At 32.1% G+C, this 12,516-nt stretch overlaps 1 protein-coding gene across 1 annotated transcript in view; it reads left to right on the forward strand.

Annotated features, from left to right (window-relative positions):
- LOC118204925 (dual specificity mitogen-activated protein kinase kinase 7-like) overlaps positions 1 to 12,516 on the forward strand; it is an 89,830-nt gene that overhangs the window by 64,345 nt on the left and 12,969 nt on the right. Inside the window, exons 7-8 of the mRNA XM_085818249.1 lie at positions 2,302 to 2,382; positions 9,331 to 9,473. Coding sequence (XP_085674375.1) covers positions 2,302 to 2,382; positions 9,331 to 9,473 — 224 coding nt within the window. The remainder of the gene's footprint in view (positions 1 to 2,301; positions 2,383 to 9,330; positions 9,474 to 12,516) is intronic.

The following is a 12,516-nucleotide window of genomic DNA, read 5'->3' on the forward strand; positions in this document are numbered from 1 at the left end:
TTGTTCCATGTATAAATTATTTTTCACGTGCATATGATGGAGTAAATGATATTTCTTCATTTATTGTAACCATCTAGTATGATTTAAACTCTCTGGAAAACTTAGGTAACAAAAATATTTAAGAACTTTTTTTAATGAAAAAGTTTTTCAAATTAGAGATTTATAAAGGCATTATAAAGCATGTATAGAACTATTGCTTAGTACCACACTGATAACATCTAAAATATAATATGGTTACATGGCTCTGTTTTGAAGATGTTGCTCAATGCACACCATGGTATTGTTCCAAGAATCCATCCTTGCAGCAGGACACTCACTGTTTTTATAGGGAAACATCAGTTGCTGAACATTTCAACTGAGACTTGCATGCTCATATTTGATAAATGTTATGAATATGTTCTCAACTATTGGGAATTTTCAGATACTCTTTCATCATTTCCTGAGCTTTCGGGATAATTGAATTTTTACCATATATTGTATAAATATAATTTGAAAAGGAAGCATAAGATCTAATGCTGGACGTATAACAGTATTACTTTTGCATGCAGTAATTATGTTCTATTGTCTTAACTTGTCGTTAATCTCTTAGGCTTAAAGTTAAAATCTTGTGCAACATTTAACTGTAGTATAAACACTGTGAGTAATAAAGGCATATTGTTAGAAGAAATATAATAACTTAATTTAAGTAAGCTATGAAAAAGGGAAAAGATAAGTAAAGCAGTCAGTATGAATCAGGTAAAATTACAGCTTAATGAAAAGCATTTGAAACTTTAATGCTAATTTAGTGAAATTAATCAATAATGTAGCAACTTTTTCTGTAGTTCCATTTTTACAGAAGTAACATTTCCTTGTATTAACAGGAACTTTTTTAATTGTTCAAGTATTGTTATTAATCAGGAAAAAACAAAATCAAATACTTAAGCACTTTCTGGAAGAAAATTTAAGTTGTTGCTGAAAAATTACACATATGTTTTAAGCAAGATGAAAATGAATATTCTGCAGTTAGAACACACACACACACACACACACACACAAAAAAAAAAAAAAAAAAAAAAAAAAAACTGAAATGTTTCAGATTTTAAATTACGTCCAAAGGGGTGTTTTTTTAACGTTTTGAGTGTTACCCTTATTTATTAAATATGTTCTTTGCACTTAAACCATAAAATTCAGTTCAAGAGCAATATCGCAAAATAATGTTAAATTATCTTTAGAATTTCCGATATACACAGTCTCGCGAGCTGGAGATAAAAGTATTTTTTTTCTATATAACATTGCCATGTCTCACTTTTAAAGCATTGAGTTTGTAAATCAAAAATTCGTTAAAGTTTTACAAAATATAAAATCTATAATAAAACAAATTCCAAATTTGGGATTTCAGATGCCCATATTCGCAGTAGGATTTCGTCATTCAAAATTTGGTGGCTCTATGTACCATTGTTTTATCACAATGCGAGAAATAGACAATCATTTATGCAGATTTTTCATTATTTAATTTCTTCAAATATAATGCAGGACTCTAACATTTTGTGGCAACAGTTTGAAAAGTGAACCGACGTTTATGAGTCCGACGCAAAATCGCAAAACGAAAACAATAGTCCTTCAGAGAGAAAGCCCCTTTGGACTAAAAAAAAAAATCTGAAATGTTTCAGATTTTAAATTACGTCCAAATTAAATTACGTTTTTTTAACGTTTTGTGCGTTATCTTTATTTGTTAAACATCATGTTCTTCGTACTTAAACCATAAAATTCAATTCAACAGGAATATCGCAAAATAGTTTTAAAATGAGCATATCTTTAGAATTTCTGATACAAAAACTCACGCGCCGGAGATAAAAATGTTTTTTCTGCATAACGTTGCCATTGCTCGCTTTGAAATCCTTGAGTTTGTTAATCAAAAATTCGTCAAAGTTTTAAAAAATAGGAAATCTATCATAAAACAAATTTCAAATTTCAAATTTGGTCTTCCACATGCTCATATTCGTTGGAGGATTACGTTATTCAAAATTCGATGACTATGTACCGTTGTTTTATCACAATACGAGAAATATACATACATTTTTATGCAGATTTTTCATTATTTAATTTCTTCAAATATAATTCAGGACTCTAACATTTTGTGGCAACAGTTTGAAAAGTGAACCGACATTTAGGAGTCCGACGCAAAATGCCAAAACGAGAAACAATTTTTTTATAATATTAGATTTAAAAACAACAGTGATAAGGAATATGAAAATTTTTATCCAAATTAAAATTTTTCTTGTTTTATTTAATAAGTATATAATTTTTGCTGTTATCTTTTAGCCTGAACGAATTGATCCTCCTGATCCTGAGCGTCCTGATTATGACATAAGGGCTGATGTCTGGAGTCTTGGAATCTCACTAGTAATCAAACTTTTCCTCTTTTTCTTTTCTGTCTCTCTCTCTTTTTTTTTTTAATAGCAGAAAATAAATTGCATTCATGTAATGGAATGAATTACGTTAATTTATTCAGGGCTCCAAATTCAGCATTGTGATTGTTGTGGCAAGTTTCTGCATATTGCACTTAGGAATATGTGTTCAAATTATTAAAAAAATTCCAAAATGCTGCTGATTCTTTGCTAAATACTGAAATGAAAAGTTGAGTGCCAAATTTTTGCAAAAGAATCAGAATTACAGGAATTTCAGAATAGTTTATTTCTGTTGATGTCGTTCCTAGTAATGTTAAAGGTATGAAACAATTTTGTTTTTGCATGTATCTGGCACAATACCGAGTGCCTCTTAACAATCACTGTACCTTTCAGGACTATTTATTAGGTGGTATAAATGAAAAATATTTTGGGGCCATCTGATCTGCTTTTCTTGCATGTGATGTATTTGAATGGAAGCATTTTAATTTGCGTTAAATAGTTTTCAGTATGAAATATAAGCTCCATAACAACATTCAAAACATTCTAATTCCGTCAAATAAATGCCAGAACAGTAAAGGAATTTTAAAAGAATCCATATAAAAATGTAAGGGGGGGGAAATGTGATAAAATTGATTTATGAATATTATGATTCACTGGTAATTACATCTTAATGCTAAAATAGGTTCATTTTCAATCCATATGCTAAAATAGATTTCTGTGATGCCTGTAAATTTTTTCTTTGCAATTAAGTCATTGTGTTGTTTATATTTAATTTGTTTAATATTTAGCCTTTGCGTTTGTTGATGTTTTGCAGATACGTGTGTAAAGAAAAATATAATATGGTTAATATTAAATTTTTCTGCTTTTACTTGACTTATGATTTTTCAGATATTGTTTATTTTTTGTTAGTTTAAGTCTATATTTTAATGTTTATTTATTTTTAAAATTCATTTCTGTGATTGAATTTCTCTTTTTTTTAAAAATAAATTATTGATCATTTTCTTTCCATAAAATAAAATGCATAGTATATTTATCTTTTGGAGGGAATATGCATTTAATTTATTCAGACTGCAAAATATACTTGGTTGCAGAGATAATCATGATTGAAATACAGTCAAAAGTCGTTAATCCGGACTTGTCGGGACTTCGGCGATTCCAGATTATACATCATCAGTTTAAATCTGGTAAGATGGCATGCAGAAATTATAAAATTAAAAATATGAAACCGTAATTTATGAAATAAAGAACAATTATGATCTAAAGGGTATCAAAATTAAAAAAAAAAAAAAAAAGGCTTAATATTTATTTGTTTACTTTATTATATATTTCTTTCAATGTAAGTTGTTTAAGTTGCTTTGTTTTATGTGCTAATACTTTCTCTTTAATTCTATATAAACAGCCATAATTTCTTGTTCAGTTACAAAGTTCCGCTGTTCAAGTCCTGTAATTGCTGTGCCGAGAATACCGACTAACTTGTCAATCAAAGTTTTTTCGTTTTCACTAACCTCTCTGTCACTTTCTTCATGCCTTTATCTATTTTTAGCAGCAATTCCACTTTTAGTTTGATGGACATCGAAACATACTTTCGCTTTGTAGATCCTTTGGGAGCTCCAGCATTGGAAATTCTATTTGACATAATTGAAAGTTCAAGTTTACTTTTATAAAATTGCTCTAACAGTCTGCAAAAAATAATGAGCCGGATCCAATTCGAAGATTAAGGAACAACGCAATCTGCAACATTAACTGAAATAGATAATTAGGTAATTTTAGCTTATACCATTATAACTGATGGTATAAGAGGTCTGGATTATAGATCATTCCAGATTATGGGTGTCCGAATTAACGACTTTTGACTGTATCTTGTACTGGAATCAAATTCTTTTTATTGAGTCTTTTTTTTTTTTTTTTTTTTTTTTTTTTTTTTGAGGGGGAAGAGGGTTTCTAAGTGTGTTACAATATGGAGGAAGCAAAAAACAGTAAGCCTGACAGCATTGGTGGAATTGGTACAAAAATGATGGAATCATGGTATTGGATGGCATCATTTTGAATGTTTGCATTGACCTATGCATTTTTAACAGTGCAACTTTGAATGCTGAAATATACAGAAATCACGTTGTATAAGGCGCGATCGTTAATGCCTTCCTTCTAATTGATGATAATGCTCATCCCCATTGCATTGCACAAGTGACTGGTTATCTTGAAAGCAAAATAATCCAGCAGATGAATTATCTTGCTCATTCTGGTTTTAAAACCAGTCAGGCATGACCACATACTTTTATTAATTTTTTCTGTATATATCTCTAAAAAGTTGTAACACTAACTTTTCCCTTCACGTCTTTATATCACATTTCCTATATTCTTATTTAGTGTAATTTTTTGCAGAAATAGGTACTGCATTTTGAAGCTGTATCAATTGTGACAAAATAAAGATCTTGTGTAAATTTATATTTTTAGTTGAAGCATTATGTTTCAATTAAAAATGTAATCAGCTATATATATATGTAAGATAAAAAATATGAAAGCAAACTTCTAAATTTAATTCACTATAACTTCTTATTTTCTATTCCATTTGGGAACTTCATCTATCTGTCCTAAAAATAGCGCTTAAGTCTAAACTGCGTCATTGAAATTAATCATGCGATCTTATGTAACCTTTAATGCAGATGCCTTTTAACCAATCACCGAATTGTAAACCATAACTAAAAACTAACTCCCTCCCTACTTTCTATGAACTGATGCGTCGCTTTCGCTTAAGCTTTCCGGCTACCTTCTTTGTTCAAGGAATATGTGCTGATCTAACAAAAATGTAGAGCGCATAAGATGCTCATCCAAATATTGCGAATCCCGACTTGCTTTCCTCAATAGTAAAGTTATCTTGAATCGGAACATGTTTGCCTTGCCAAGTTTCTTCGCTACTCATCTGTTACGCCAGCGCCAAGCTCCAAATCATTCATTTTATGTGCCTGCTGCCTAAAAATCCAATGGGAAAAGTATCTGCAAGTTCATCATTCTTAAAGTTAGATATCATCAAGTATCCAAATGTGGTACTTACTTCATTTTGCAAATTCTTCAGAAAAAGTGCATGGAACTAACTCCCAATGCAGTGCTTCCAAAATTTGTGCTTTTATTACACACATATACAGAGTGTCCCAAAAGGACCGCATAAACTCTGCACAGCTAGATTCCTCATTGGGAGTACATAAAAACTGCCCAAAGAAGCGTTCCTGTACGATCCATAGTTTACGAGAAAAATACGAAAAACAAAGTATGACTTTACTGTCGGTGCAAGAAAAAACACTTTATTGGGCATATCAACAACAGTATTGGCATATCTTTCCAGACGATAATGTTTAAAATATTTGGCATGCATATCGCGTTATGTATGCGCGCGCTCCGTGGAATGACGTTCAGCCGCCGTTGAACTGGTATTTAAAAGGCTGCATCTTGCAGCTACCGGTAGTCTTTTTATGGTAGTCATGTATTCCATTCGTGACTACTGCGACATGTACTTGATGTACGGCCGATGTAATGGAAAAACCTTTCGAACTGCTAGGGAGTATGCCCGTCGATATCCGTCCCGCTGTCCTCCCATTGTCAATGTCATCTGTAGGCTGGACGACAGACTACGAAATACGGGAAGCTTGCCAACAGCCAATCTTCATGATACTGGAAGACTGCGAAGCAGCCTGACGGTAGCACAGGCAGATGCAATACTGCAGTGGGTAGAAGAGACGTCCGAGGTGAGCACGCGCGCATTAGAGATGCACGCGCCCATGAGATGAGTTCGAGTAAAAGTACTGTGCACAGGCTTGTACAGTCCGAGAGGCTACATCCATTTCGGTACCCAAACGTGCAAGGTCTGAAACCAGATGACTTTCAGAAACGTGTGGCCATTCTGTGAATGGCTGTTGCAGCAGCAGAACACAGATAATGGTTTCATTGCACATATCCTGTGGACTGATGAATCATGTTTTACTCGTGATGGGGTATTCAACCATCACAACAGCGATATGTGCTCCCAGGTCAATCCGCATGCCATCCGGCCGCAGAAACATCAGGAATCTTGGTCTCTTAACGAGTGGGCTGTCATACTCGGGGATCGCCTGCTTGGACCATATCTGTTGCCTGAACACAGCTCTTGGGACAGTCGTACTTGGTGTTTCTCAATGAGGTCTTAACCGAGTTCCTCGATGACATATATTAGTGGCAATACAGGGACTTTGGTTCCAGCATGATGGGGCTCTGGCGCATTTCTGTGATCCTGTACGTGGTTGGCTGGATATGAAATACCCTGACCGCTGGATCGGATGGGGGTCCGGTTCTATGACAGCCACATTCGCCAGATCTTACACCGTTGGATTTTTTCCTATGGGGTCATCTCAATGAACTGGTGTATCGAGACGCAGTGACAACACCAATGGACTTAGCTGCTCGTCTGCATGCTGCTTGTACTTCGGTGGATCTCCGCAATGCTGCAACGTGTGATGACCAACGACTTCATATAACAGGTAGACGGCTCACCCACAGAGAATTCGTCTGCTTGGGTGTCTCCAACATATACCACGTGACTAATGCTCTTGGCACTCTTGGGGAGTGATAGCTTAGGCTGTTCATCGCCAGTTTGGCCCGCTTTTGATATGGCAGGTAGTGCTTTTTATTTCCGTCTGCTAGCAGTCAGCAGACAACGGCCTCGAATTAGGTTGTTCGATTTTTTACAATTATATTTAGATATAACTTAACCCCTATTTTCCTGAATATTTTATCTATATTTTTAATAATCACTTTAAATTATTTGCACCATTGTTTAAGATGTTTAGGTTAAATAATTTTAGGAAGAAAGTCTAAAATAAATAATAAAAAATTGAGATGGAAATTTTAATTTTGAATAACGTTAAAAAATTAATTGCACTACTGTTATAATATTTGAGAAGGTAAAAAAATCTAGTTTAATTTTAATGCATTGCATCCTAAAGAGAAAAAGAAAATCACATTGTATTATATGTATTTATGCCATTGATTGCCTCTCTTTTCTTGAGATTATATTACTGGAACAAAATAATGCACTCTCTTTTCTTGAGATTATATTACTGGGACAAAATAATGCAATCTTAATTACTGATTTCCACACTCATGTGTATGTCATGGCGGGGATCAATACATCTTATTAACTATAACAAATATTTTATATTGAATATGTATCAAACGGTAACAAACTTCAACTCAGTATTTATTATTAGGATCAAAACGATATTACAGTTAAAAATTCTCTCACTCTTTTTTTTTTTTTTTTAATACTATTTAAAATATGGTAAGTTTTTCACATCACATTTTTTCAATTACAATAAATTTCTAACAGCATCGTAGATGAGACAGAATTATAATCCAGATTATTTTTATTTTAATTGATTTTATAGAAAATAATGATAAAGCATTAAGCTTTATAAAAGTAATCTGATTTTTTAAATAATGCTGTTTAACTGTTTATGTTCAATGTTGCATGAATCAAGATATTCAGCTTTTTTTTTTTTTTTTTTTTTTAACAAAGTAAACATATCGCACAATCTTTTCTCAATAATTTAATGCTAATAATAGCATTTTTCTTTTTTTATCGCAGCCAGTAATTGTTTATGAAATCAAAACGTGTACGAATTGGTGAAAAAAGGTTAACGCCAATTGGCACAGCTTTCTATTTCAACGAAATACACGGAAAAAACATATAAAATTCAGTTATTTATAAAGGGTGATTCCAGTAAATAGTGTCACAGTATTTAATACATTTTGATGCTAATAATACATGCTGTAAATGTCATATACAGTGGCAATTTTCTTATACAATATGGCTGAAACTTTCCAACCAATTCAACAGAGATAGTAAAATGACAAAAATACTGAAAATAAAATAATAAATCATGCAGTTTTAACTTACGTATGAAAGGTTACAAGTCCTCCTTTCACGAAACTTTCTTTACATCTGTAGGCGCTGCAGCGAATAACCCATTTTTACTTAAATTTTATGTGACCAAGCAGAGCAGCAGTCCTTCGTCCCGTAGAAAGCAATGTAAAGTATTTCCGGACTTTCGGAATTCGCGCAGCAGTCACGTGACACTAATGTTGGAACCGGTTGAAGGTTGCAATACGCTCTCTACCAGTATACTATCTCATTGGTGATGACAGCCATTCCATGGTGTGCTCAAGCCGGCCTCGACATGCACGGCGGACATTTTGAACATCTGCTTTAAATTGTGCATATACTGTTGTTGATATGTTCAATAAAGTGTTTTTTCTTGCACCGGCAGTGACGTCATGCTTTGTTTTTTGTATTTTTCTCGTAAACTATGGATCATACAGAAACGCTTCTTTGGGCAGTTTTTATGTACTCCCAATGAGGAATGTAGCTGTGCAGAGTTTATGCAGTTGTTTTGGGACACCCTGTATATATATATATATATATAATTTCTGCTAGAGTATGTAAAAAATTCTGTCTTGTGTGTGTGTGTGTGTGTGCGTGCGTGCGTGCATGCATGCATGCACATTACAGAATTATTTGATATGCAGTATTTTGTAAAATATCCTTCCCCCCCTCCCCCTGTTAAATGATAGCACACATGAAACTATTTTCTATGGAAAGTTATATAGGCTAGCTTGATTTTTCTGAGGATTCATACTTCATTTAATTTTTATTTATGTGGAAACATTAGAATAAAATCAGAATACCATTTGAACAGATATTTGTTAAAAATTTCTAATTTATATTATTTTATTGTAGTTCTTTATTCATAGACATAACTAATGGAAGCTATATATTTAAAAATTTTTACCGCCATGTTGCCGTGTAACAGAAGAGATTAATCTATTTTATAGATATTTAAAAAAATCCATAAGAAAGGTATTTTGAATTTTTTTATTTTGATTTCATTCTTAAACGCAAACTTTTTCTTTTCAGGTTGAGCTTGCAACTGGTAAATTTCCATATCAAGACTGTAAAACAGATTTTGAAGTTTTAAGTAAAGTTTTGCAAGAAGCTCCACCTAGGTTACCTCCTAACTTAGGATTTTCATTAGATTTTTGTAGTTTTGTTCAAGTGTGGTAAGTATCTAAATTAGCTGTCATGTCAGTTTATTTCTTTTTGTATGGAAGATTTAGTTGTTAAATGCTGTCCTTGTGTTTATTATTTATTAAAAACATTCTTCAAGAAATTGAAATTGTTGAAATATAACATAAATTTGATGTTATGAATATAGCTCTGAATTCATGAGTTTGTATGTAATATAAAAAGAAATACTATCATTTGCATTGGAAATTCTAAAGAAATTATTCCTGTTAATCGAAATGGATTATTTTGGAGCTTATCCCTTTCATAAGAAACAAGCAATATACCTGTTCTTTACATACAGTGGGTGTGAAGAACCACGTGGATCAAGAGAAAGACTTTACTGTAGCTCTGTGTAATAATTTTTAACAGATGAAGAACATAGCTAACAAACATATTCAAGAATTAAAAGGCATATGCAGTTAAAATAGAATAAAATGTTTTTGCTGTACTTCTTAAAATTGATATCTAGTTAAATGATAGATAGAAAAGAATATCTGTTTCAACATAACCAACAGCGATTTCTAGTACTTTTCTAAAGCAGCCATGAGACAGGGTTTTTTTTTTTTTTTTTTTTTTTTTTTTTGCTGGGGTTTATAGATAGATGATTTTGGCTTTGTCCCATTTAGTTAGAATACTGTAAAGATATTGGCCCTGGGATTTCAAAAATGTATTTTTAGAAAATTTCATAATGTCTTTTGTCTCAAAGTGCAAGGGAAGGTAAAATTTTGAAGTAATTAGTGGAATGGAGAAATGAAGTTGATTAGCATTAATTTATTATTAAAATGCAAACAAAGGCTATGTGAGCCAACTATATTTTATTTTACATACAGTAAGCAAACTAGCAACTACTGTTGCCACACATATATTCAAATGAATATTTCTCTTTGGGGTTCTCATGATACAAAACACAAATTTGAACCTTACATTAGCAAGAAATCTCAAAATGTTTTTAGTTTGGTGACAAAAGTTTATTGTCAAGTAATGTGTAATTATGAATTGGTGAGATAAACTTGCTTGAACTTTTGAGGCCCTTTATTTGAAGATATAGGGTATGATAACTGTTTTTTCAAAATTAATTAGCTTAAATTTGGGGAACGTTTGTGAATGTGACACCCAATAAATCTACCTCTGCCTATAACTGTGGTTTTTTTCAAGCTAATTTCACAATTCCTCTGTCTATTTAGACAAAATTATAAATGGTGAAGTAGTTAAAAGTATAAAAATGCAATAAGTTCCTACAAGTTAAAAACTAAATAAATATACAATTAAGGTGAAATAGTATACCAAAAATGTACAAAGTATTACAATTAAATGAAAATCTGTATAAAGCAAAAATACAATTAGTACAGTTTAAATTTAAATGGTATGTAGTGCATCTCCTCTTATTCTATCTTGTATCCCCACAGAAGAGTTTTAAATCCAAAAAATCTCATTAACTTGATCTGTTTCCCACTGATGTACTATATAGAAATACAGTACAAAGTCCAAAATCCGGAGGTTCAGTAACCGAAATGATCTAAAATCCGAACCTCAAAGCCACCAGCATCTTTTTAAAATTTTACTCTTTTTTTTTTTTTTTTTTTTTTTTTTTTTTTGTATGCTTTAGGAATGCGCATTTGATCCCCTCCCCAATCTCAATTTGTATGATCAATAGTTTGGCTCTGTTGCTACGTGTCTGCTTGACATACATCTCAAACCAAAACACTCTACATAGATAGATACATTGTTGATTTTACACCTATTAAATATTTTGAAGGAAAAAAGATGAATCATTATTGATTATATTTTGCTTTCATCACCACATGTTTATCAACACACGATTATAGCCATGCCTAAACTTTTTTTTGTATGTTAGTAATTGAATAATAAAGAGTATGGTAACCTTTTATGTTGATATTGTGCTTGGCGATGCTTACAGATTTAAGTTAAATGCGCTAAGAAATGTTGACAAGAAAACATTTAACAAAAATTTCTTTCCATATGCTAAAAATAAATTTTGTTAAAGATACTCATAGGTTAAAAGATTACATTTAGTGTTATTTGAATTAAAAATAACTTATTCACCTAAACCCAGAACCAGTGCCATGGCTCGTATGACCACACTGGGTGGCAGAATTTAGGAAACACAGAGACTGCATCAGGCAGTAAGAGATCTAGCACCATCCCTCAATAAGCCTTAAGTATATATGGGAATTTATTTATTCATGTACTTAGGTATGTACAAGAAATAGGTATAAGTAAAATAACTAAACTAATACAATTCAGGCTTAATTGTCTCAGTGCGCGATAGAAGCTAGAGAAAATTTAGTGGAACAACTTGTCGTTAGTTGCCAATCTCACGTCACATAGCCAGATATGTATAGTGAACGATAGCTAAATTTTATGATGATAGCCATGAACTTTAAATGTTTCTGTGTATCACAAACCAGAAGGTGAAATTTTCCAATTAACGGATTTTGTAAAGAAATGTAGAAAAGCAGTAATAAATGAAGATGATATAAAAGAAGTTTTTCATTGTGATGACAATTCTCATCAATCATCAATCAATTAATGGATGGCAAAATCTGTAGTACGGTTCTAGATCCAGAAAATACCGCTACCGATAATGAAGAAAGTGACAAAGAGGTTACTAAAAACAAAAAACAAAACAAAAAAAAAAAAAAAAAAAATTGACAAGTTAGCCAGAATTCTCGAAACTACAATTACAGTACTTAAACAATGTAACTGAGCAAGAGATTATATCTGTGTACAGAATTAAATAGAAAGTATTAGCACAAAAAACGAAGCAACTTAAACAACTTACATTGAAAGAAATGTTTAATAAGGTAAACAAATAAATATTAAGCTTTTTTTCTTTTTGCAAATTTTGATACCCTTTAGATCATAAACGCTTCATTATTTCATTAAACCACAATATAATATTTTTATGATTTCTACATGCCATCTGACTAGATTTAAACATATGATCTAATATCCAGAAATCGCAGAAGTCCCGACGAGTACCGATCTCGGACTTTGTACTGTATAGGGAAAATG

The sequence above is a fragment of the Stegodyphus dumicola genome, chromosome 1 (genome assembly GCF_044657685.1).
Source record: "Stegodyphus dumicola isolate Sdum_Otavi_A_Nest chromosome 1, ASM4465768v1".
In the NCBI taxonomy this organism is placed as follows: Eukaryota; Metazoa; Arthropoda; class Arachnida; order Araneae; family Eresidae; genus Stegodyphus; species Stegodyphus dumicola.